General features: G+C 44.9%; 1 protein-coding gene across 1 annotated transcript; it reads right to left on the reverse strand.

Annotated features, from left to right (window-relative positions):
• Positions 1–1,218: 1,218 nt before the first annotated feature.
• On the reverse strand, positions 1,219–25,366 carry FBXO32 (F-box protein 32). The gene is made up of 9 exons (XM_032132762.1): positions 24,982–25,366; positions 21,869–21,981; positions 20,115–20,164; positions 19,353–19,445; positions 12,373–12,466; positions 11,371–11,555; positions 8,217–8,399; positions 6,952–7,095; positions 1,219–6,275 (listed from the first exon to the last, which is right to left on the reverse strand). Exons 1-9 carry the CDS (start codon positions 25,095–25,097, stop codon positions 6,186–6,188), a joined length of 1,068 nt encoding a protein of 355 aa, XP_031988653.1. The 5' UTR covers positions 25,098–25,366; the 3' UTR covers positions 1,219–6,185.
• Positions 25,367–26,617: the final 1,251 nt, after the last annotated feature.

Below are 26,617 nucleotides of genomic sequence, written 5' to 3' on the forward strand. Positions count from 1 at the left end.
AATTTCTACATTTTTGATCAAAAGAACAGCTCAGGTTTTGTCAAAAATAAAGCAGTCCCCTACACTGTTCACTGCGGCTCACCCCTGTAAGGCAGAGAAGCAGAAATAAGGATTAGGGAAAGGTGGGGCAAAGCAGAGTCGTAACTTTAATACTCAGTGTGTAAGAGGCTTTCAAAATGCTTTTTTGGCTGAACTGTACTTCTTTTATTAGGCTCTAAGACAGACAGTGAGGGCACTCCAAGGAAGTATACAGGGTGACTCATTGATCAAGGCAGACCCTCATCCCTGTTTGAGGATGCCTCTCCCTCTATCCCTGAGTGCACTTAAAAGGGTGGAGGTGCTAGCATTCCACTTAAAGGATTTAGTTTTAGCACATCTAGTCTGTTAAAGTAAGTAGAACTTACTATTTTCAATATAGTTTTAATAAGAAATGTGTATTAACTACAGCTTTCTCTTGTTTAAAAGGCTCTGTGATCTTGTCCCATCCTATGTTTCCAGAGACTGGTGTCTGGGTGGTGCAACCCTCTAACTGCAGACCCGAGTCACAGCATAACTATAGAGACTTAGGAAACCACCCAAACATGCCTCATGTGCAAATGAGATTGAAAACAAAACATCTGCATTTTGTACTTATTTCCACAGCTGGCATAGGTTTCATGAGGCAAGTAATCCTGTTTTACCATGATAACTTCTCCTGTTCCAACCAGAGGCACATTTCATTTGCCTTCTCAACTGCTTTCCCCCAATTTATTAGGAGTGGTTTCAGTGGGCTCCTACTCACGTTCCCTCTGAGCAGGAGCCCTGGTCAGACTATTTGCAGTCTTGACACTGAAATGCAATTGTTCCCCACCCCCAAAAAAAGATTAAAAATCACTCAGGTAATAGGTGTAGAAAAACCCCAATATTTTGTAAGCTGTTAAGTCAGAGTTGAAGGTTTCAGATCAGTGTGAGCACTGGTGATCTCCTTCAGGGCAGCAATCACTCCTCTGCTGTGGGCAAGTACAGATTCATGAGCACAAGCTCCATGTGAGCACTGTTTCTGTTAGAAGCGAGAGCTCATTTCCCTTTGAGAGATGATGAAGCAATAACGATCTGGAATCTTCTACTGTGACAACAAGCCAAGTTCTGGATGTTCCTGCAGAAGAGTCTTTGCTTACAGTCATCAGAAGCTCAAGGCTGATAAGGTCACCACCGTGGAAGCAATGAGACAACCAACTCTGTGGTTCACATTGTTTGAACATTTATTGCAATTCAGTGTCAAAAATGTTTTACAAAAATACTGTCTGCACAGAACAGCTGTAAAAATCAGTTGAACATGCAAGGGAAGAGGAAAAAAGTGTGCAAATTTATAATGGAAGGATTTTAACCACACAAGAATATTAAACAGAAGTCTTATATAAGGGATGCCTTTCACTTCATATCATCTCTAGTTACAACTTCAAGGAAAAATAAAACAGAACACACACTCTCTTCCATATATAAGTAGGTATTTATAATTACTGTAGATTAGTTCCTAAAGATGAGCATATTTGCTATTTCAAATTAAAATGTTCTCTTGGTAACTGACATGTTAGCATTCTGTGCAGCACAGGATGGCTAAAGAAAGGCAAATTCCACCCTCAGTTGCCCTCCCAGAAGAAGCAGCAACGCTTGGTCAATAGAGAGGGAATTTCTCTGGTGTTAAGACTATTTATATACTAGAGACTGCATGTGTCAAGGACAAGATGGATTTGTTCTCCCTAAGGCCAGATCCTGCAAAGCTGATTTGCTACCAACAAAATCACTGGAGGAAGACACTGGATAGAAATTAGGTGCTGGTAAAGACTCAGAGCCTGGCAGTCACACGCCGACAGCTCTGTGAATGGCTGACCATGGCTTCAGAGCCTGTAACCAGCATTGTACAACCAATGAGCTGAGAAAGCAGCACAAGCAGAACACCAGAGTCCCAGACCTTGGAGGGAGTGAGTGTATACCAGCCTGATCAGCCATCAGCTCCTTGTGCAAATAGGCCAGCTACAAAGAGGGGCATTTTAATTTAAAGCTATGTCTTTTTGGCAAGGTGCTGATCTACAAGGAAGCTGCGCAACCTGTTTTTAAGGACAACCGCAGAGGACAACGCTGGTTTGCTGTACCAAGCAGGAGATCAGTGTGAAAAGCACATCTGATTTGTCTGCTACACAACAGGATTTGAAATGTTCCTGCTCTAAATGAAATTTTAGCAACAAAGGGCTAAGGAATTTTCTGGGCAGGAAAAGCTGGTTTAGTACCTGTGTATGTTCTAGAAGGTGACAGCTTCACAAAAGTAATTGGAGTCAAACAGAAATGGGAATACAAACAGTTCAAAACCTAGGGCAAAGAAAAATAATATAAAATATATTCCCATATACAGAAAGTGGCAGGGTGCAATTAGATGTTTACATACAAAGCAATGTCTTCAGAGCAATACACATTTTCCTAATCACTTTACATAATAAAGGACCTAGAAACTCCCACAGTTAAAAAAAAGAAACTCAAAAAACATAAGAGGAGGTACACACACTTTATGATCAAACTTCAGCATACCATAGTTAGCATAAATGGCTTAAGGTATGTACAGCTGAAATCGTGCCTCTTGAAATGGCCACCACATTAAAAATGGGCCTCTTCTAGAAAGCTGAAACAGAGATCTCTGGGATCTCTCTTCCTAAGGCTCGTCCCTTGCATGGATCTATTTTTCCTCTTCACAGCGCCGTGTTCTATGCTGTTGCACTAGTTAATACATCCTCTAAAGACAATGAGATTTCCCTGGATACGCTGGCAAGAGAAAACCTCAAAGAGAAGAAAAACTCTCCTTTTGTAGTATAAGAACTGATGCATATCTAATGGAAATGCATCAACTGGAAGGTGAAATGTCATTTGAAAAGAACATTCTATTTCCAAAATACAAGCAAAAGTCTGTTTTCCCCTTCACAACAACTTTGCCACAATTGTCTTAAAATAAAGAGGTCCTTTTTGCCTGAGAGCAGCCTTAAACCATCCCTCCTGGAAGCCCCCGATATCACTGTCAGTTCTGTTACTCTGCCATCCTCAGCCAAGCAGATGCCTTTGCACAGTTAAAATAATGATTGCTTTGTTTATAAATGGTTAGAGTAAGGTATTTGGATGTAACAGCATTTTGTTCTAAATACAAACCAAGAGTACTGAATTCACTGCAACATCTCCCTGTACCAGCCACTTGAGAAACAATGAGTCTCCAAAAAGACCAAGGCCATCTCTGACAATTGCTGCAGCAGGAGGGTAATGACTGAGGCAGTAACTGAATAAGGCTTATTATTTTCTTTTTGTTTAGTCTGTTTTGTTCTGTACAGTAGTTGCTTGGTTTGCTGCTAGTTTGGATGCTGACAGCAATATCCCAAGACCTCACACAAGCAACAGACAAGTGTCTATGTATAACAAATCATCTTCAGCACTTCAACCCTTAGAGTGCTAAGAAAGAAAAAACACAGTAATTGAAGTAAGTTTTATAAATAGGAGCCTCAGCTGCCCATTAAATCTGTTGTCAGTATGACCCATGCTCTCTGGGCAGAAGAGGCCAGTGAAGGGTTGATAGAGGCAATGGCTGGAGCCAAGACATTCCCAAATCGCAGCTCAACATTGAGGATTTCCATCTTCTTATGCAAGGAATGCAGTAGGCCAGATTCAAACCTAAGCTTAAGATTCACTCAGTGTCACAATCTCACAGAGGGTAAGTGCTAAGCACAGGTGCAGAGCAGGCAGAATGCTGCAGCATTTCATACCAAAATTCTGTTGCCTCCCCATCACAACAGGTTGGCTCACCATGGGTGGCAGAGGCAAAACTACAAAACAAACCAACCCCAGGTCATAGCTGGAAACAGAGGATGCCAAGGGGCACAGGTCTTCTCACTGCTGGAAAAAGGAGCTACAGGACTCTCCAAATTCAGTGGCAATGCTTTACTCATGTCACTTGCAAGTTTCTGTCCTTAATGCCCTCACTCACAAAGCCACATTTAAGCCTTGTCTACCCGCTGCCATCAATGCGGGAAGGAGAACAGAAACTGGCCTTCTTTACTCACAAACATCCCCCAAACAAGCACAAGTGTATTTTTCCAAGGTAGCAGTTTTTAAATCACTTCCAGTTGACATGAGTATGATCAGCAGGCTTATGCTTTCCACCAGCAGTCAAACTGATGAATAGGGCATCAACACCAAGATAAAGCTTGTTATCCTGCATGTGTTTTCCCCTCATCTCTGGAGAGTGACAAGCTCTGAACCATGGCTAAGGGTGGCACAGGATTACAGAACTCTCTGGAAGAGCAAAAAACTCGGGATTTGCTGTTTGGCGGCTGGAGAAGGCTAGTTCTTGTCAGCATTTTTTCCTCCCCTCTTCCCACTGCTCCATCTAGAGGGAGCTTTTTTCCCTTTTCACATCTCTACCAAGAGTATGCAAAGTGATTTAGTTTGCAAAAAAATGCAAATACTGTCATTTTAAAATACAAACAGCTGCAGAAAAGTGTTCAAAGTCAGTTATAAAAATGTAAAAAAAGGAACAGCATATTTAACAATAATTAACTCAAGTAGTTCTTCCTGAATTGTCCTGAGTACTCCTCTTCCTCACAATTTTTGTACATAGTCACACAACCCACTAAATATTTACCCTTCCGAGGTATCCTGCTTACATCATGCACAGAGAAAGTGCTATACAGGAAATCTACTGGCAAACAGCAAAAACTTTCCACTGCAGGTTTTCAGATTGCTATGCATGAGCTGGATTCTTCAAGCTCCACTCTAGAGAAAAGTGAAGCATTGCATGCAACAGAGGAGACAGTGAGCCAGATCACAGCCACAGTGAATCAGCCACTTCTGTGGGACTGAAAATTTAGCTCTAGGTTAGGGTTAAGAGATCCTATAAAGCAGCTCAGCACTGGAAGCAGAAGGGACTAGGGTCCTTGGGTCTTTGCCCCTGGCATGGAGAAAGAACAAAAGATGTCAAGTGCCATGTTGGAAATCCCTTGCTTACCCCAGTCCTGACTGCTAAGTACTAATCACTCCAGGGGTCTGAAATTAAACATTTGTTGCCAGTCTTCCAGTGAATAAAAACCGCATCATTTCATGAGATCCAGTGGCCCAGTTCTCCCTATATTTTACCAGCTCCAACATGACTGAATTCACTTGACAGCAGTGGGAATATAGAGCACTGTATATGTTGGAAAACATGGGCTTGAAAAAACAGACTCTAACCTCACCTGGGATTTCAACTAGTATACTTAACCTAGTGAAGCAGGTAAGAATTTACTTTGTGAGATTAAATCCAGTCCTTTGTTTCCTTATCATAGAACTTCCTCCCTTATAGATAATGCTCATCCTTGTGTCTTCTCTTTTCCCATTTGCTTAGTCTTTCACAAAACCAACAAATTAAAAGAGGATGGAGTAAAGTCTTAGGTATTTATATGGTGCCTATCATCTAGGCATTCAAGCACTGAGCAAGAAAACTAATGTAAAGAGGTAAGCATTAATACAAGAAAAGATGCTTACTATCACAAACATTTCCCTTTAAATCATTGTACAAAATACAAAAGTTCACATTGTACACTGGATTTTTGTTTGAAAGGTACTCAATCTATTAGAGGTAGAAAGTGGTATGTTGCGATTCTGTCTCGCAAGTAGGCTAGAGTTCTATCCTATTTCAGAATGTGTCTTTTTAAAAGCACAAAAGTATTATTAAACTTGTCACAGGGATATTTTTCATAAATATTTCTAAAATGTCATATTTATAAATATGTATACTAAATAAAACCAGATGGAGGAACAGTTCAACAGTCCTAGCCTCATATTGCTTTCTCTGTATTAGAAACAAACCAAAAGAGTTCTCAAATGGATGCGGGGCAAATTCATTTTTAACTTCTAAAAACAAAAAATGAAGGGTTTTTTGCCCTGTATCTTGTACTGTGATGATAAAAAAGGGACTCTGTACAACATGCTGTATTTATACACCAGTCCTATGGAAGTCTGTATTCCTTAAGTGCCACGTGTCAGTGAGCAACTTCACCTTTCATCTCCGAGATCCTCTTGTTCCTTGACTCAGGAGCTTCAAACAAACATGAATATTTACACTATTTACAAATGGAGTGTCCAAGCTCTGTGACAAAGTGTCCTGCAGGAATCTCATAAGCTGCAGTGACCCAAGTTCAGAACCTGAACAAGTTGATAAACTCCTGTGGTGAAAGAGAGGTGGAGCAAGTCTCTGGGTTGTTGGCTGTGCAGGGGTGATCAGTACCCTGGGAAAGGAGAAAACATTTCTATTTAGAGAGGCTGCAGAAAGGGTGCCAAAGCATCAGTCAACTTAGCACTGCCCCTCTGCCAGACATCCCATGTGCAAATAGATAGAGCAGGGCCCAGAATAATAGACAGCTCAGAACTGGGCTTAATATCTTAGGGGCAAGTCACCAAAAAAAGAAGCAGCAAAGATCCAATTAATTCTTTTCCCCTCTTCTGTGAGAAGAGAGGCTAGGGCCTACCATCAGCTACAGGAGTTTAACTCCCAAGACATGCCTTGCACATCTCCACAGTGGTAAGCAGATTTTTGTCTTGGGCCATTTTGCAGCCATCAGCTTTCATTCCAGCTAATCCTGTTGCCAAGACCTCTACTTCCATGCAATGGGTAGAGGAAGCTGCTGCCAGTGCTAAAGTGATTTCTTGCAGGCAGCCCTAAAACATGCCCATTTTCCAACCCTCTGGCTCCAATGGACACAACTCATGTTCAAGATAAAGATGGGATCCCTGAAGCACAGAGGAGAAAGGGTCTTAACAGCTGAGGGAGAACTAAGATGTAGGAATTCACTAGGCTATGCAGGCAAAGGAACTGCAGCAACCTAAGCCAGCTGCAAACAGAGGAAGCACTGGATGCCCCATGGCTACTGCCCCAATCAAGTCTGTCCCACCAGCACCTCATACCTTCCAGGAAAGGATGTGGCAGTGCCTGCACAGCTGCAGTGTGTCACCATACTGCTCCTTCCGTGGGTAACACCTTATGAGCTTGAAGTACATCTTTTTCCAATCCAGCTGTCCTTTGTCGGATAAAATCAGACGTTTGCGAATCTTAAAGAAAAGATACGTACAATTATAGCAGATAAAAAAGATTTGTTCTGTTCAGCTCATGACATTTTCTCCCTTGCATGTCAGCCTTGCCAGTTTCATAACAGTTCCCTTGCAACAGCAAGAAAGCTCTTACTTTGAATATCCATCTATGAACATTTTCCTGATGGGAACAGCCTCACCCAATACCATTACGAAGGTCTATTCCCAATTCATGAACTTCACTGTAGGAAGCCTGAAACTCTGGGAGCTATTTCCTATTACTTTGGCCAGTCTTTCTGGCTGGCAGCACAGCAAGTAGAGTTGCATTTAACAGTTTTAAAAGCTGAGGTATTTTTCTCTAAGAGTCAGTGATTTATCACATCAGCTTGGGAGATTTCGGGTTCATTATTTGCAGAGGCTGGATTTGAATTTACTTAATAATAGAACTAACTCCTCCGGAGTCACTTCCAAAGTCGGATTCAGAGTGAGTAAATAAAACCAAGTCAGCAGAGAAATCTGGTACATGGTTCCTGAAGTGCAGAGGTCTAGTATAAACACCCCAGACATTCACCCATAAACAGAGAGGGATTTTTGTTTGTTTACTTTTAAGTTTAGATGATCCCAGATGATTACCAGCCTGCCAGAGATGTTTACACAGGTACAAAGTGGGTAGCAGCAGGGCTGCTTTCCACATAACATCCTGTCACTCACAGAACAGCTCAGAGGGGATTTCTTGCTCTAAAGGGCAACAGAGTACAGCTCATGGACCACATCCACAAAGATTCTCTGCAAGGGTGTCAGTCCCTGGGACATCAGGGTGATTGCTGGAGCTTGCCTGCACGTTTTCCCTGCACACGTGGGGCAAGGAGCAACTGCAAGTCATGCAGTTGTTCTCACCTGGATTAGGACTGAAGTTCAGTGTATGATTAATTCCTCAAGCTCATATTTCAGGAATCATTGTTGTGGCATGTAAAACCCTCTATATAAATCATCTTCACAGCCATTCTCATGCCAGCCTATATTATCAGCTTGCAACACAGTCCTCAGATCCAAGAGACAGCCAAGTAAGAGAACACACAGGGCAGGCACTCTTTCTAGTGGGGTACACCAAGGATCTGATGGCAGTTTGCCTCTCTTTGTACCTGTCTGTCCGTGAAGTGGTACTGGCACAGTTTCTTCCACAGCAGCCGGTCTTCACTGAGGACTTGGAGGTCAGGAGCCACCTGACCCAGGCTAACCAGGTCCCTCCCATCGCTCAGTCGCTGCATGATGTTCAATTGTAAACACAATGGCAGGTCGGTGAAAGTGGTTCCTTTAAAGGCAGGCTGGAAGAGACAGACAAAACTGAGCTCCCAGGAAGCTGAAAACCTAAGAAATCCTAGCTTGCAGCAGAGCTACTGCTTTTTAAAAACTTCTTCACACAGAGAAGAAAGCAGCAGTTAAGGAGACATTTTACATAGAAATATTTGACCTTCTGCCCCAGAACAGTTTGAGATAACCTCAAGGAAGAGGACATGTATCTGTAGTACAATAATTGGAGTTGGAGTCCAAGCCTCCTTCTCTCTCCTTTTTGTCCACTCTACATCCATACTCATGAGACTCTGTTCTGTGAAGCGTCACCATCGGCTTTCACTACAGCAGGACATCAGCTGTATCATGGTATCAGCTACTGATCATCCAGGTCTCTCCACCACAAGACAGATGGGCATTACTTCTCAAGTTCAGCTCCAGTTACACACATTGCTGGGAATCTCATGCTCTTCTGACATGTGTTTTAGCTTATGTCATCACAGGATCTTGCTGCAACCACAGCAGCGGCTGGTGAGTACCCACAGCAGGATTTTTCCCTGCATGGCTTCCCAGCTCACTGCTGGCAGGGCTAACTTTTCCTCTGGGAACACTTGAAGGACCTTCCCCTTTCCCACAGGCTGCAGCCCTGGTTTTCCAGGCTGTTCAGCCACAGAGACAAAAGGCACCCCCATCTACCTTTGCTTAGCCTCCACAGACTCTAGGATTGTTTTGCAAGCCCACATGTGGCACAGCTCCAGGACAAATTTACCACAGTAGATCTGCATGTCCCGCACTCAGGGGAAATCCAAGGTATACACAGGAGCAAGGCATCAGCGGGGCCCACAACCTGGGACCACAACCTGGGCTCCAGCTGCTTCAAAACCAGCCCCAGCCTTATTAAGGCAAACAGCAGCTTCTAGGATTGGGCCCCAACAAAGAAACAATGTTAGACAGATGTGCCAAGCTCATCCTTTACCCTGCACAGAGATGCTGCTATTTTAAGTTGCAGAGTCACAGCACCCGCCTTGTCTTTGGCAGAGCTATTAACTGTTTCGAACAAGCAGCACACAGCTCATCAGCAGCAAGGGAACATTGCATGAGGCTGCTTTTAATCATGTGGTCCCATCTCCAGCCATGCCACAGCATGGGAGACTCCAGAGGAACAATAAGTATGTCTGCACAGCAGCAGCTCCTGCCCTCCTTCCAGCGCCTCAGTGCTGGCCTGCCCAGCCCAGTGACGCTGCCCAGTACCTGCAAGGACCAGAGCTTCTCAACCAAAACACCCATTTTGGCATCACCACCTGCCAGGCAGACCTGACACAATCACTCCCGAAGGAGTGAACTGTCTCTACCGGCTCCAGAGGACATTCCTTCCCATGACAGCCTGGGGCATTTTTTGGGGTAGGACAAATGCACTGGATCCCTGGATCATATCCCACTGCTCTTCCTTGCCAGGCTGTATTTTGCATTCTTCTGCACTCTGTCTATATATAAGCTTTGCTAGGGCACAACAGGCAAGAGCAAGCTCAGAGACTCTTGGGTCAAAAAAAAAAAAAACAAAAAAAAAAAAACCCAAAGCTCACACTTGTATTTCTTTTTCTGGAAAAACCTGTGTGACTCAAGCAAATCCTTACAGGTTTTCTGGATCAGGCCAAAAACTTATCTGCTACTACTTTTCCTTCAGTACTCTTTTCCAGGACTTTTCAAGAATTACTTTTTTTTGGAGAAGGAACACAGATTAGACCAGAACAGATCAGTTTGCTGTCATTTTCTGGACAGAAGTTTGTCTTTTTTTAAAGCAGCTGTAGCACATGCAACACTATGCAAGGTTGGTTTTTCAGTTTTTGTTGGTTTGGTTTTTTTTAATGATTTAGGTCTTGGGTGTTGCAAGATGTTTCCCCCTCCAGAAACACCACAAATTCACTGCATAAATAACTGGCTGCACAGAGCTGAGCTTCTTCCTTTCTCTGAATTCAGCTCATCTTGTTTCAGCTTGAACTGACGTTATCTTTGGTGGTGTGAATTTTTTTTGCAAGCTCTACGTTTATTTTATTTACTGTAGAAAAAGTGTCTGCAAACCTACACGTAAATACACATAAAAGGCAGTTCCATTCACAAAGCAATGGTTTGATGCACATTTATCTGAACAGGCAGAGTTCTTCAGGACTACAAGGGGAACACTAACACATATCAGCACTGGGGGAAAGCTTTAGCATTTCAATGGAGTAAGTATCCATTTGAGGAAGAAAAAAAGTGTATATATAGTCCCGGGCAACTTATTGTTGGTATCCCTGCTTGAGCAGAGGGGTTGGACCAAATGACCTCCAGAGGTCTATTCCAACATCAAACCTTCTGTGAATGTATGAAATGGAACAAGTTCTGATTTGATTCCCATGTAAAGCCAGGTTAGGAATTTATCATCTAACATATCCTTCCCATCCCCACAGATGCTGTTACAAAAACCAGATGTTGTGAAAGCAGGACTCATCCAGCTGGAACAGGTAGCTCCAGACTACTGGAAGAATCATTGGTATTTTCAGCCAGGAAGCATGAAGTTATGCAGCTATTTGAAAACTTGCATTTAATTTACAGATTAAACAAATCTAAAAACCTCAACTATCTGATAAATAAGTTTTGAAGGCAGTTGCTCAGTTTGAGAAAGCCTGAGTTGACTTTTCACACTGAGGCCTGGCCTCTGAGGCCTGATGAGGGGGAGATGGTTTTCTGCCCAGCTCCGTTCACACAGCACTTCGCAGCCATTATGGAGTCAAGCCACAGTCTGTGACCAGTAACCTTGAGCACAATCCTGGGTTATGTACATTGAGTTTGAATTAAGGGAGTCAAGTAATGCCAAGAATGCATCCAGTTATTCTGGCAACTCCAGGTCCTTCCACTCTGTACTTGCACTGGGAGTACAGTGGGAAGCAGTCACCCAAATGAGAGCCATTAACATAAAAAGGTTTCATGAAGGAGACAATATTTTTAGCTTTCAGGATTTGTGCTTACCCTGGTGATCTGAATGTTGTTCAGTTGCTGCTGCCAGTGGAGAATGCTCTCCATCCTGTGCACCCACATGTTGATGTTTCCAACCAGGACAGACTTGCCAACCCGTTGAACTAACGTGCAGAGGGATGTGTAGAGGGTCTGCAGCAATTCCCGTATTAGCCTGATGTTCTGCTGATCTTCAAGGACTTTGGAAGAACAGGAAAGGTTAAAAATGGGAATTGGCAAAATCCTTCTCTGAATCTACATGTTTCTCAGGCAAGTCATTTGCTATAACTTCACAGGCCAAGAGAGCCAGCCTGTGCTTTTCTTTTTAGAGGAAAGCACTTAAACATTATCCAGTCACAGCAGGTTAGACAGCAGATGGAAAGAGAGCCTCCCAGGATAAGCAGATGAGATCTACCATTTCTGCAGCACTTCCCATTTCCAGCCACTGGCAACCAGCCAGTTTTCCCCTCTGATACTGTACAAGAGGTTATCTGTGTGCACCTCTTCCCCATCTACCCCAGCTAATATGCATTTCTCATTATGTTTAATAACAGGGTGTTCTCAAGGCCCAGGCTACAGTCACAGCTAAATATCCATGAGGCAAGTGCCACATCCCAACCACAATTCACTCCCCTGAACAGGTGAAGACACCCCTCCAGAGTAGTGGGAGTACTAGGTACAGCACACTGCCAACAAGGCTGCAGCAGAGACTGCAGATATGCCTGGCCGAGGGCAGGAGCAGCCACATCTGCAGTCAGAAATAGGACTCAGTAGGATGCAAAAGGGGTGGTAGTGAGGAAAGCTGGAGGAGTCACCTCTCAGATACCTACCAGACTACAGACATTTCTTCCCCTCCCCCCAAGTGGCTCATTGAGGGAAAAGAAAGCAGAACTGCACTACAGAAATAAGCAGTGGTACCCCTCTTCACCCATTTTGCATTGCTTGACTAGTCTCGATGTGGTTCACCAAAGTACAGCAGATTAAATCAGACTCCCCCTCACTGTTTCCATTTCTTACCTTTCTGAACCACTTTTTCCAAAATGTTCATGTAGTTTTTCTGGGCAATGCCACTCAGTGACGTCAGCTGAGACTTCGCTATCAGCTCCAACAGCTGTGGATAAAAATAGAAGTTGCAAGCCTTAGAGCACAGAGATACCTTTCTAATCTTGACTCCTAGTCACATGACACAGCAAAACAGTCCAGGGACTTGTTTGCTGCTTGAAAATAAAAAGGAGACAGAACAACAGAGCAAAGTAACGCAAAGGGGAAGGAGAGACAGGCCAAATAATTAAACTCACATCAAAAGATGTGGGGGGAAAAAAAAAGGCATTTTAATTATCTTCAGTGGGGTAGGGAGAGGGAACTTGATTTCACGGTTCAGAGATGCAGAGAAACCACAGAGTGGTGCTTGGACTGACAGCCGCTATTCACACCAAGGGAACAGCGAATGGCCAACGTCACCATCCTTCACTGGGGCATAAACAAGCAGTGTCATAAGGGAACACAAGCAAGTGCCTGTTTGGATGGGGATATTATTGATGGAGCATTAATGAGAATCAGACTCCACAATTTACGTCAACTGCTGGGTTGCATGGGTTTTGTCAGAGTGCTGTCACCACAACAGAAAGGTTAAGTATGGTAGGAAGAATAAAAATACTCCTCACAACAAACCCCTGCTCCCCCCAAGGTTTCCTCCCTTTTTCAGCTCTAACAACAAACCACCTTTCCCTGTCTGCCCTGTTTACTTGTTAACCTCCTCTAATGAAAATCTTGCTTTTAATTTCGATTAGAATTTACTTCCCATCACTGACCTCCTGAGTCTTGAGCAAGCTGAACAGTGAATTTGGGCTGCAGTTGCTAAAGGAAGCATTTTCCACAGGGAAGGATGCTCTTTGCTCCCCATCTCTGTGCCACAAGAACAGCTGTGGAAGTTTCCTATGGATCATGCTCTGCAACATGTGGCCTGTGATCTTACAAGCCTTTCTCCCTTCCCCCAACATTATATAAATGCACAGACTGTCCACGTGTCAGTCCATTTGTTTTGGATGTACATAGCCTTCTGTTTTAATTTAGAAAGGAAAGGAAAAACCTTTTATGCTACAAATCAATCAACATGTTGCCGCATGACCAGCTTATTAATCCTTTATTATCTACAGCTCTGGTATCCCATTGCTGGCACCACAGAGAGTCCAGAGAAGGTGCAACTACTTGTGTCAAGTAACTAAGATGGCTTTTGACTAGACTTGATAAGTCATGAGCTGAACTGTTTGCACTGCTAGAAGAATGACAGGAATGTATCCAAAAAGTCACCGGCAGCTTGCCATGAAGTGGGAGCTGAGGGAGAGGTATTACTGCAGCATGCTCTGCTCATCTGGGGGCACTGGCATGTGACTGCCACTTAAGAGCAGTGAAGTCGCCTAGAGTGACCAATCTCTTCTTCTGTTTAATATCCAGGCCAACACCACCATCAGATGGCTTTGAGTTTACATTCTATTAATATCTTGCACCTCACATGACCAAAAAAAAAAAAAAACCCAAGATGAAAAAAGACCTGCAGTAACTCCTGTGAAGGGCAGGCTGCTTGTTTTCTTGGCTTGTTTGGAGGAAACAGGAGATGCAGGAGAGCTGTGTAATATTTGGTGCACAAGCATCAGTGGATTTTCTGGCTATATCAGCTAAATGAGACCACAATAACTAAATACTCCTAAAAATAAGGCAGCTTGCAAGATGTTTGAAAAGCTTATAAAAGGTCTTTTCCTCATTCTTTTATATACAGAATGAATAAGTAGGAAAAAAACCCAACCAATGTCCCATAGTGGCCTGTAATACTCTGCTTACCCTAAACTGTTTAGCCTTCAGACCTTTGATTATAGTGATTGATTTGCTAGACTCCATCTGTACACTGGCCACACATGCACCCAGATCAGCTTATCTGTGCACAAACAACTGCTGTCTCCAGACTGCACTGTTCTGGAAGTAGCACAGAGACAGCTTCCTCCAGGCTGGGTGTTAGCAATATTGTGCCCATTACTAAAAACACTAAAATGCATGCAGTGATAAGCATCATGTAATGTAATACCAGAGGAGTTAGACACCAGGGCCATTCTTTTAGAAGAACGAGGATAAAAATCTCAGTTCCTCGAAGAATGCTAAATTGGTACAAAATTAATTTATCCGAAGGAACAAATTTGCCCTGTCTGTGTTTATCAAGGTTCAATTTATGTTCAGTGAACCAGTTCAGATATCATGTGTCACCTCCCTCCTCCTACAGCAATAAACACAGGATGAAATTCCATATGAAAACTATGTTGTGAATACTTCTAGGGCTACTCTGGTCCCCAGAGACCACTGACTGAAGCAACTAGCTAGTCCTCCAAATCAAAAGCCATATTTTATTCTTCTGTGCTCATACAATACAAAAAAACCAGGTAAAGCAGTACAGTTCATCTGTACCCCACATGCTCCAGTGCATTGGGGGTCTTTTAGTGTTGGCACAGGCCCTGAGTACGGTCTCAGCTAATTGATGCCCAAATTGGGGTCTATAGCAGTATAAAAAATAAATCAATGTTGCTGCTTGCATAATACAGACTAAAGCCGACCGATGAATTCAGGTTAATGCTGAGTAGGGTAAAAAGACTGGAGAGCTGCAAGTGTGTGTCATGATGTGGCTGCATTAAGTCCAGCCCACGCTCAACTGAGAAGGACAGATGGTAGGAGAGAGTGCACAGGGAAAGGTTAAGAGCAATTTTAAAAGGTCTTCTTTTCCAATACACGAAGTAATTGCATTCCAGCCGACTTTAACTGGAGCTGGGAAGTCTGCAACACCTCTAGAAAACAGGGTATTAGATCCAAATTCACTCTTCCAACTCCTCAGAAGTTGAGAAAGGTGACCTGGTGGCTCCACTAAAAAAATCCTTCCCACACTCTTGCCCCTACTTTGTTTGCTAATCAGAGGTCTGCCAGAACTACAGAGAAAAGGCAAGAGATGCAGTGGGCTATCCCAGAGCCTCTGCAAAGCTAGCAGAAAGCTAGCATCTTCCACAGCAGGGCAGTAACCTGCTCCCTTTCCCAAGCGCAGTGGGACTCCTGCTCAAATCACCAGCCATCAGTCTGGAGCAGGCAGTGCAACAAAGCCTCTCAGCTTCAGCAGCAGAGCAGATCCTTCTCTTCCCATAAGCACAAGATAAAAAATAGCAAACAGAACAGTGCCATGTGGCAGGGAACTAGGGCCCCCGTTTCAAGGCCATGAAAACACTGCTGGGCACCCATGACTACTGTGTGCAGCATTGCTTAGACCTGCTACAGCCAGATGGCACTTTGGCCACAGTCTTGGTTCAACACGGATATGCAAGCAATCCATACCCCAAAAAACCGCTGCTGGGGCTTACAGCACACAGAGCCAAAAAATCCTCAGCAGTCCTGCTGTGCTGAGCGGGAGAGTACAACCTTGACTCAAAAAGAGAAATGCTCTGTAGTGATTAAAATCACAGGTCTTAAACTACTGAAGTGTGAATTCCCAGCTGAACACCTCAAGCCAGCTATATGAAAGCTGGACTGCACTCTGTGGGGATCCATAAGTTCCTGATGGTTGGGGATGTGACTCCTCACATCTGGACTACTTGTAAGAAAGTATCACAATGAAAAATTCCTCCTCCAGCCCCACCTTGCTCTCACAGCCCTTCACTTTCAGTGGCTGAAATGTCACACTGGTTGTCAGCTGACAGGTGGAGCAAGAGCAAGGCGAGTTATAATGATTTACAGTGCAGGTGCTGACAGATCTCCATGAGACAGCATCCAGCTGATATTCTTTCAGGACAGCATAAATCCAGGACTCCTGGAGCTAACTGCTATTAAAACTTAAGAAGGAAATTTAAGAGACTATTTTAGAAGGCTGCACACAACCTAGATCATGTTATTCCAGAAGAGCTGTGCCCAGGCAACTTAACCTGACCTAAGCTTTTATGATCAGAAACAGCACCTTCCCTTGAGACTACACAACCATCATATGAGAAATCTCTTTCTAAAGAGGCAGCCTGCAAAACCTGTCATCTGAACACAGTGTTCCTGAAGGAGAATGAACAACTTCTGGGCTGCAGGCACCTTTGTCTCTGCTCCCATTAATTATGCTTACAGAATGCTTCCAGTCTTTTCATTAAATCTCTAAGATCAGAGAAAATAGGGCTACTTCTGACCCAGAGGACCCAAACTGTTGCTGGTCTATCACACACCTCCTTATTAGCCCTAAAAAGGGAATGCTGATTGTTCTGTAACATGTGAGTAGATGCACTAATTTGAAGGATCAGCAAGGACCAAGTCATGGCACCAATATCTATAACCTGGCACTTCCAGAGCTGTACCAGCAGACCATCAAGACAAGACTGATGTTGGAGGAAAATTTCTTCTGCTCCAGTTACATGGACTCACTGGCTCCGGCTGATGGTATTTGCCCACAAAAAATATCTGCCAAGCTTCTTGCAGCTCATTCCTCCACTCCACTTGAATGAGGTGCCCATTTTATCTGTGCACCATTAGAAACTCCAAGAACTTAGTTTGGGTGTATCTAAAGCAACAACTTCTGTGACAAGAAAGCAAGCACTGAAGACACTTAAGCACTGTTCACTTAAGTTCAGAGAAATTCAGAAAGGTAAGTTCATGTTAAGCCTGAAAGCCCATTTTGCACCTGCAGCTGTTTCTCTTTCTTCCTCTAGCAACATCATCATATTTTTTCTTAGCCTCCAGTTCCAAACTGCCCTCCTTGAAAAGCATTTGCTTGATGAGTTAAGTAGTGTGACATTAATATCAGATACCCAGAGCAATGAGTGGAACTAGAGAGAACAAGGAGAGGGAAGGAAGGGAAAAATGTTTTGCCTGCCAACATTCAAGGCATTTTCAATGTGACAGATTGCCCATCAGTGTGCTCTAGGAGGCCTGTGACTTGCAAAGGACCATAAACATGATCCACATCTAGGCAGAGCTTTTCATGAGTAAATCTGGCATATAAGGCACTTTATGAACTACTATCCACTGGAGACTTGGCTGATACAAGCCTTTCATTTTAAGAAGTCAATTTTACAATTTGATCCATGGTACCAGGTTTAATATCTTTAAACTGCCAAACCACAAGTCAACCTCAATTAGAAAGCTTCATACTTCTCAGTAGTGCTGTATCTGTAAAACTACTGGGGGAAAGCTACTCTTAAAAGCTAGAAGAGAAGTAATTTGTAGAAACAAGGATACATGTCAGCTTCCATAGCTTTCAAAACTACTGTTTTTGATAAAAGCTTCCCAAATCTGCTGTGTGTGAAGTCTTCATGAGAAAAAGAGAGAAGAAGGTCAGCCTGAGCTCCCCCACCAGACCACACTGACTTCACTGAAATTTAAGTTTGCTCTTCAAAAAATTTAGTGTGACTTCTGCTCAACCATTTCAGTCCCATATGAGACACCCATCACATTGGGCCCAGCAGCAGAAGCCCATCACGTGGCACAGCATGACCCGGGGCCATGCTTAGCAGAGGTCTTTGGAGTTCTTCACTGACATAAGTAAGTCTGCCAAAGGGATGTCTGCAGCACTAAACAAGTTTTATTTTACATTCCTTCTTTATATTTGACTAAAGGGTTATGGCCTTGGCATGAACTGTTCCTTCCCCAGTAATCCCCCTGAAGATGACATGGCTCTGTGTGTGTAGATATATATATCTCCAGTATCAGGAAACACGGACTACCTCAGCACTGGTGATCACCTCTGCACGATCAGGAAAACAAGTTTTTCCAAGATCAGCAGAGCTAGGACAGCCTGAGTCTATATGGACTTGGATTCTGCTTTGCCTCCCCAAGAATCCCCACTCCCTGCCACCACTCCTGCAATGAGACACCCAAGTGATTGCCCTTCCTACACAGCCAGTGGGTCATCTCCCCCAATGCCTGTACACTTCCCAGGGTGACAGAGGTTTTCAGAGGTGACTTGTCACCTAGATGACCTAGGCAAACAAATCAAGGTGAACTTGCTCAGATAATTTCTTCCTTAAACACTTCTCATGATATTTGACTCAAAGGGAAAGCAATACCACTGCTGCTTGCACCAGAACCTAAAACCTGAACAGCTGTTGCCTCACCAGTGGTCAGCTGCTCACAAGACATGAAAAGGAGCTGTTCATAAACAGCCTCAAGTTAATAACAGGTTTATTGAATTCCAAACCTTGCTAAGCATTCTGAAATTCAAGATCAATTTGCAGATCACATGCAGATAAACATACAAGCATCCACAGCCCTCAGGCCTGTAGGTCCCCCAACCACCTCCTTGGCGACCCTGAGCCAAAAGAGAAGCCCTGACCTATTACGCAAAGCCACAGCACGGGGAACTTCAGGCTGATGACTCCTTCCTACCACCTAATGGTGTCAGGACTAAACAAATGTTTCACCTACTGAAACCACTGCCAGTCACAAAGGATTAAAAGCAACAGTGATCCTTAACAGAGAAGTTAAGATCAGTGCCACCAAGAGGTTTAGCCCATCCCCTCATTCCCAAAATGCTCAGCTCTCCTGAGTCTCTCCTGTATCACCTCAACGGAGACAAAGCTCCACAGACCTCAGACTGGAACTTCCTGTGCAAAGAGGTCTCCACTGCTCTATGGCCTCTGCAGAGAGCCCATGCTCTTTTTCAGAAGCCGAACTGAAAGCTCAGGAATTATAAGCCAAGCTTTCTGGGTTTCAAAAGTGAGTGATACAATTGATAAGTAGTAGGAATGCTAGGCTAAGACAGCTCATCACCTACATTATCACCACTTTTCTCCCTTTGCATTTTAACAGACTAAAGACAAGGTTTTGGGCATCTATCCACACACACAACTTCCATGAATTACTTCATACAGCAAAGCCCAACACACCCACTTGCATGCTCAGACATCTCTTCTCTGCCAGTGCTTCCCATTACCCAACCGGTGCTCAGTTCAGAATCTCCACCAGCATCACAGCAAAATAAACCCTGGACTTTGACTCACCCTCACGACATAGTTGAATCGCCTGGAATCCAGGATAGCACTGGAGAAGTCAAGCCGGTTGAAGGCTTCTCCCAAGGTACAGTAACCATGGCGCTGAGAAGAAAAAACACTCCGGGTCATGTTTTGGCAGACTTGAGTCCTGACAGCACCAGGCAGACATGACCCAGGGCAACTCAATTCAACAAGCTGATGGGTACAAACCATGGGAGCAGCTTACAGCTGGAGGAGGCAGGCCTGGCTCCTGCTGAGCCACACTTACTGACATCAAGAGTGGGCATGGCCCGATGTAGGTCATGGTAGTTTCCCAAGAGAGACCCAAGCTCTGCTCATGACCCATGAGTTTACGTGTGAAAATGAGCCACACATTCCTGGTGTTCCATATATAGTGTGAGTTCAGAGCAGTCTCATACAGCCACTTCTCTCCATGAGTGCAAGAAAGCCATTGTGATAAATTCCAATGATTTTCCATGTTAGGACTGTACTGGGTGAAAGCCAAGAACAGTATTATGGCTTGGCCTGCAAATGGCTGTTTTTTCTAAATGAGTGAAGCAAACAAGTCATATTTTAAACACATGTACAAAGCCTTGTACATCAAGCACTGGATCCCTGATAGGGGCTTAAAATCATTACTGAAATTCCAACCACAAGCCAGATCTTCCACTTATCTCTTAAGAGCTTCTGCTGATTTATATCAGCATAGGATCTTCCACTGCTTGTAAAAATCAGTAGAAAAGAGAACAAAGAACCTATAGAGGCACTCACCTCTTTTGTGCTTCCCTTGTGAACATAGATCCACTTCTCCTGGTGGAAATCTGTTTGGACAAAGACATTTTGCTCTATTAATCTTCCACCTCAGAGAGCTGTATCTCTGTTCTGCTCATAACATTCACTGTCTTTTAGTACAAATTAAGTTATTTTGTTTACACCACCACACTTGAAACCAAATCTAGTGACTTGCTGAGCTGCTTTGTTTCTATACAGCTTCATTTGAGACTGTAGCCCTAAGCCTTAGAAAGGGCTTCTGTTTCATTGACAGCTCAAGACTGTAAATGTTTAATCTGCCAGCCACAGATATACCATAGCACCTCCTCTTCTTTGGTCCCAGACAGTAAGTGTGGCTGACAGACAGGTTTTGTTGTTATTGATTTTATTAACTATTTATTACCTTGGTTACAGGCTTGGGATTATATGTCAAATTTGAAGTTGAGCAAAAATGTCATGAGACACCAGGCATGTAAGAGAGCTTTCAGCAGTGAGGTCAGGTTCAGAGAAGCATGCTTATGCTTGCAGCTAACTTGCTAAAAAAGAAAAAACTATGTGGGACCAAAATTTTCCTATTTCTAATTGCCCCTCCCTTCCCTAAGAATGGGAGTTGTCCCATCAATTCCCTGAAATAACTTCCCAATACCCAGCACACACTAACTCTGTTTGCAGAAGAGCCTGTATTGTAAGCAGTTATGCTGCTCAATCCTTCTCCCACTCCATTTTCACATGGGCTTTTGACCCTACTTCCACCACACATTGGCAATTTAACAGCTAGTATAAAACAAATTCTCCTCCCCATCCTGCTGGACTCCTTTCCATAAGGAAAATATTGAGCTCCTAGAGCAACCTGTAAATTAATGAACTGAGGCTATGGAATGTACTCCTGCCTGGTACTATAAGTCCAAGGAAAGACCCAGTCTCAGTTACAGGCATGCTGATCCTGCATCAAGCCCTTTTTAATGGTAGGTCACAGCAGAATCCAGCCAGAAACTGTCATGGTAACATTTGTTTGTTCAGAGAACTGAATACACTGAGGGGCCAACTTTTGGCAACAGTTTCCAAAATCCTGGGGGATGCACAATGAGTTAATAGCAGTGTGGGAATTGTAACTCATTTCCTCTGGATATGTTTATATTTGTAGCCTTCACATGTAGCCAGTACCTATCTTGCAATCAGGCCAACGCAGACCTTGCTGTTCCTGCAGGCTCCCCCAGGTCCTCCCCCAGTGCCCCATCTGAGACCCCAGCTGCTCGCTGTGTGTACAGAAAGATTTCAAGCCTTCTATTGTTTTGAGCAAGCTGAGATCTTATTTCATTTTTCATGCACTCCGCATACAGAGATAGGATCAAAGCTTACATTCAGGCTTGTAGCCTCCAGTAATGTAGATTAGTGCTCAACATGCATATGGAAGGAAGAATAAATTCAGCCTGTTGTGCACAAGGAAGTCTACAGAGGGAAAAAACTGGAACTGGTTCACTTGAATGTACCATTGGAAAAAATTACCCTCCTGACAAACAAATGACAAAAATCTGAACACAACAAGCACAACTCCTCAGAACAGGGATTACTAAAGGGGGCATAAATCTTCATGTTAAACTGTATCCAAGTTTTCTACTTAGGTCAAACATGGGCGCAAAGCCCTTCAAGACTCTAGAACTCTTCATGCAGTGTGCAAAAATAATAGATGTGAAGCATTTTCCATTCTTCTGCAGCAACTTTTATATAAAAAGAAGTCCAAAAAGATGTCTTACATTGAGTCTTGGCTTTGTTATTCAGCAGGTCTTTTTTTCTCTTCTTGGCAGCAACATCATAGTTTATGGTGTTGAAGATATTCTCTTTGTTGTGGTCATCTTTTTTACAAAAGCTGTGAATGACACAAAGCAAAGATTCTGTTTATTTCTGCAGTCTGTTGAACACCATGTTTCCTGTAAGGAGAGAAAATACACAGGTTTTTATTGTGGCCTCCAAGCTGTCTCCTTGCAGGCTGCCCTTGAGAAGTAGTCTGCACACAGTTTGGTATTTGTAAAGGAACCTCAACTCTGGGCTAGCCAAGATACCTGTGACAGGAGCAGGTAACACAGATTGCACAGTTAGTGCTGGGACACTGCTAAGCAATGTTCTTTCCCACTCTTTAACCTGTTTCCATCCTTAAGTAACACCATATCCTCCTAGTGTATGTAGCAGACTGCTCTGAGCCAGTCAGACTGCTATGGAAGGACATATTTAGACATCCCTGAGGACATATATATGTACTCAAAATATTTATTAACAAAAGAGTTCCTACAAAATACTATTTCAAGCTTACAGGAAAAGCTTAGCTGGGGCTCAGACTTATCTGATGGTTTTCCAGACCCTGCATAGTAGTGACTATGCAAGTTAACAGCTAGGATCTCTTGTCCAAGACTGGCCATTGTCTGCTTCTGCTGGAGCTCTGCTGTAAATGTATTATTAGTGAAGGGAGCTATAACCCCTTATTTCCTTCAAGAGCAATGAAAGGCTGTCTATAAAGAGGCTGTACATCAACATCCCCACATTCTGCAGACCTGCAAATCAGCAGATCCAAGCCACAATGTGAAACTGAGAAGCCCCTGGGCAGCCACAGAGCTGCTGCAGAGATCCCTGAGGGCGGCAGGGGAGGGCAGCACCACCAGGGGCTCTCAGCAGAGGCCCCAGTACACAGCCTGCTTCCCAGAGCTGCAGGATGCCTCGCAGGTGCCAGGAAGAAGACAAGCCATGCATGCAGGAGAACAAAACAGAGCTGCCCCCACTGCTCTAGCAGCTCACAAGGGATGAAATGTGGCTGTCTGCAGCCTAAACTCGAAGTAGAGTCCAAGGCACCTCACTGCACCTCAGCTGCTGTGGCTCAGACAGCCCTGGAGCTCTGACAGGTGCCAAAATATGCTGCTGCTGCTTGCACCCCTGGGCAAGCTTCCTCTGTGACAGCCACGAGGACCCTTACACAGCCAGGAGGCTTCCTGTACAGGCTGTGTGTTTACACTGCTTAGCCTCAAACAAAACCCAAACACGAGCACCATACCAAGCACACCTCTGACAGCTATTCAGCAGAGTCTCATGCAAAGCAATGAAACCTGTAGGACAAGGCTTCTTGTTTCCCCTGTTCACTGGCTGTCTGCATGGCCACACCACCAGAATATGCTAAAGTCAAGTGACCAAGTCAGAGTTTCAGCCACAGGAGGAACCCAGATCCCCCCTAGCATGATCCAAATGGATGTTCTGGTTTGGCACCTGCACATGGCCCCAGAGGTGGAAGAAACCTCTCCCAGTTTCAGAACACCATGACCCTCAGCTCCCCCTTCCAGGGCATCTGAGCTGTGGAGAAGGCACCACCACAACACTGTGGAAGGGGAAGAGCAGCAACATTGCAGGTGGACAATATTCACAGAAACAACAGTTTGGGGAACTCAACACTTCTGCCAGCTGCAGCTTGCTTTGAACCACCTAAACCTGAAAGCAGAACATCTCAGCTGCTCACGTACCCCATCCATGCTGCTTTCTGCTATGGGGACCAAAACCTGAGAACGGAATACGGCAGTAAGGAAGAAGCTGTTTTGGGATATCCAAGCCCACGTTTTATCATGGTTGCACAAAATCAATAGGGGGTCAGGTTAACACACCCCACACAGTGGCAGGATCTGAGCCCAAGAGCACAAGATGGATCTGCTTTGAATCTCACATGTCAACAGCACACCCTTGCCTGTTGACTTCCTACTGAATTACTCTGTAATCTGAAACCACCATAACAGCAGCAGTGGACAAACTCCAGCATAGGAGGCAGATTATTTCCCTGTTTATGTACTGTCAGGTTTCCACACACTTCTCCAGGGCATCTTGACAGGTTGAACAGTTGGGCACCTGGACCTGGCACTGCAAGGACCTCAGCCCGGGGCCAATACGTCACCACCTTGCTTTTAAATGGGAAAAGGGATATATAAACTATGCTTAATTCAGTATTCCCGACATACTACCGTCAGCCAGACATTTTTCTACCTATTTACAAATTACAAACCTAAACTCGATTTTTACTTACAGCTTGCATGAAAGAGGGCAGGAGATACCTGCTACATAAGCCTCCTTGCACAGTAACACCTCAGCAGTGGCTCACAGCAAATCCCTGCTTACTCCAAGTCCCTTTGTCATGGGTATCCCGACCCATCCCTAGGCCCAGTGGCAGCAACCCCAACCCCTGGTAGCACACAGTTGAGGAGAAGATGCAGCTCTGTGAGAAAAGTTTGGTTTTGACAGGAGCGATCTGGCCCGAGCCCACAACACCCACGCGCTGCAAAAGCTTCCTGCCCGCACCATCTTGGGGGTTTGTTGATGTTTTGCAGCCAGATTAGTCAAGCAGCACGTAAGGTACATTACTCATGGCCTGAGGAGGATTTATGGCTTCAGACACATCATCCTTCCCGGCCCGAGACCGGCAAGTCCCAAGCAAGGTTGGTTTTTTTTTTGGGGGGGGGAGGGGGGGGGGGGGGGGGTGGGCAGCCACCTCCAGGGCCCCCAGGGGCAAAGCCCTCTGGCCGCTGGGCCGGTGAATGTTTCATCTTTTCCTCGATTTTTCGCCGCACTCCACAGCCGTAAGGACGGCCTGGCCGCCTGGGGAGAAACAGCCTCCATAGGAACGTGGGGTCCCCGCCGGGGGCTCAGTGACCCCCGTTCGGGGCTCCCTTTAGCCCCGGAGGAGCCGCCGAGCCCTTCCGCCGGCAGGTCCGGGTCACCCGCGCAACGACCCCGCTCCGCCGACACCGCGGCGTCCCCGGAGCCCGCCCCAGGGGCCCCGTCCGCCCCTCACAGCTTCGCCCCCACCGCCGGCAGCGGGGCCGCACCGAGCCGCGGCCGGTACCTGCTGATGTCGCCCACGAAGCCGCCGCTCTTCTCGTCCATGAAGCGCGTCCAGCCGTCGGCCGTCTTCACCCAGCTCTGCCCGGGGGAGCGCCAGTCCTGCCCCAGGAACGGCATGGCGACGGCACGGAGCGGGACCAACACGGGGACTGGGGGAGGCGGCGGCGACTGGAGCGGCGTGCGGCAGATCGGGGCAGTACCCGGAGCGGTGCGGGGTAGATCAGGGCAGTACCCGGAGCGGGGCCGAGCAAACGAAGGCGGTGACCGGAGCGGCGGCTGGAGCAGTGCGGTGGCGACGAGCGCCGCTCCGCGCTATTTATGCGGCGGCGGCGGGCGCGTGTTGCCGGAAGCGAGGGCCGGCCCCGCCCCCTGCCGCACGTGGCCGTGTTTATCGGGCAGGCCCCGCCCACGGGGCGGAGGGGGCGGGGCCGGCGGCGCTGCGCGTGCCCGGTTGAGCGCGCGCCCGAGCCCCACGCGGGCGCGGGGCTTTTGGGCTGCGCGTGACGGCCTTGGCACTGTCAGCGCTGTGTGTAGAAAGCACTGAGGGTGGAATACAAACGTAAAAATAATGTTTTATGCGTATCTCAGTGCCATATATAGGTCCCATATTCGAGTTACTGGTACAAATGATCTATTTATGCTGGCGTGTTTTCATAGGCTTATCAATATGTTTTAGGTATTTATGTGTTGCAGTATTGTATCATATAATAATATATAACAGTGTAATATGTAATATATGTACTGCAAAATTATCTTTATAGAAACACATGGAATCGAAATCCTGCCCTGCAAAGTGGGTTAAGCCAGGCAGATCCATGTCACTGAAAATACCGTCATGCTTTTAATGAGGATCACTCGGCAGCTCTGAAGCGCAGTTGGGTTCGATCTGCAGAAGCGGATGAAGGGAGAAAGAAGGGCTAGGGAAGGCATACACAGGATTTCTCCTGCCTCTTTTTAAAGCCATCCATTTAGAACCTTGTGAAAACATACAGACTAAATATAGTGTTACATATTGGTTCTATACAGAGAACAATATAAAAAAAAATATTATATATGGAATGTTTTCCAAATGTATGCCTTATATGTATGTATTGTGTAATATTTCATATATGTATAACATTTTATGTATCTATGTTTTACATATTCATGTGGGCTTATATGCACTATGGTTTTACATTCAGTGCTATTTATTTTCATATTTTGTAAATAAATATGTATGATTGAAAGCTATTTAAATATATGTAAGACAGTATTATATATGAAATATAAATGCTGTTTACACATAGTTTATTTGGTGCATGCACCGCCACTTTTTAGTAAAACTGTTATTTACTGAACATTAAAAACACAGGGTTTTTTGCATCCAAGCCCAGGCTGAGGGAGTACCTTCCCAGCTAAGAATGTGCTATGGCACATTTTGTAAATATAGGACATTTTGTATTAGGATTATGACGTATTTGCCCTGTGCTGTGGTGTATGTATCTCAATACGTGTATTTTGGTTTTGCCAAGTCAGTGTTACTTGGGGACACTGTGCGTGGGGTGCTCCGGGTGTCTGGGAGCAGCTCCAGTCTCGCGGGAAGGGGTGGGTGGCTGTCAGGACAGGCAGCCACCGGCATCGCCTGGCCTGTGCTTGGG

The sequence above is a fragment of the Corvus moneduloides genome, chromosome 1 (assembly GCF_009650955.1).
Source record: "Corvus moneduloides isolate bCorMon1 chromosome 1, bCorMon1.pri, whole genome shotgun sequence".
NCBI lineage: Eukaryota > Metazoa > Chordata > Aves > Passeriformes > Corvidae > Corvus > Corvus moneduloides.

Bases quoted from the DNA above. Each gene is read 5' to 3' on its own strand.
- FBXO32 (XM_032132762.1), bottom strand. From the start codon at position 25,097: ATGCCGTTCCTGGGGCAGGACTGGCGCTCCCCCGGGCAGAGCTGGGTG. The intron at 11,556-12,372 runs GTAAGAAATGGA...GTTCTTCCAAAG, and splicing joins GGAAAAAGTGGTTCAGAAAG to TCCTTGAAGATCAGCAGAAC. The intron at 7,096-8,216 runs GTACAAAGAGAG...CTTTTCTTTAAG, and splicing joins ACCACTTCACGGACAGACAG to ATTCGCAAACGTCTGATTTT.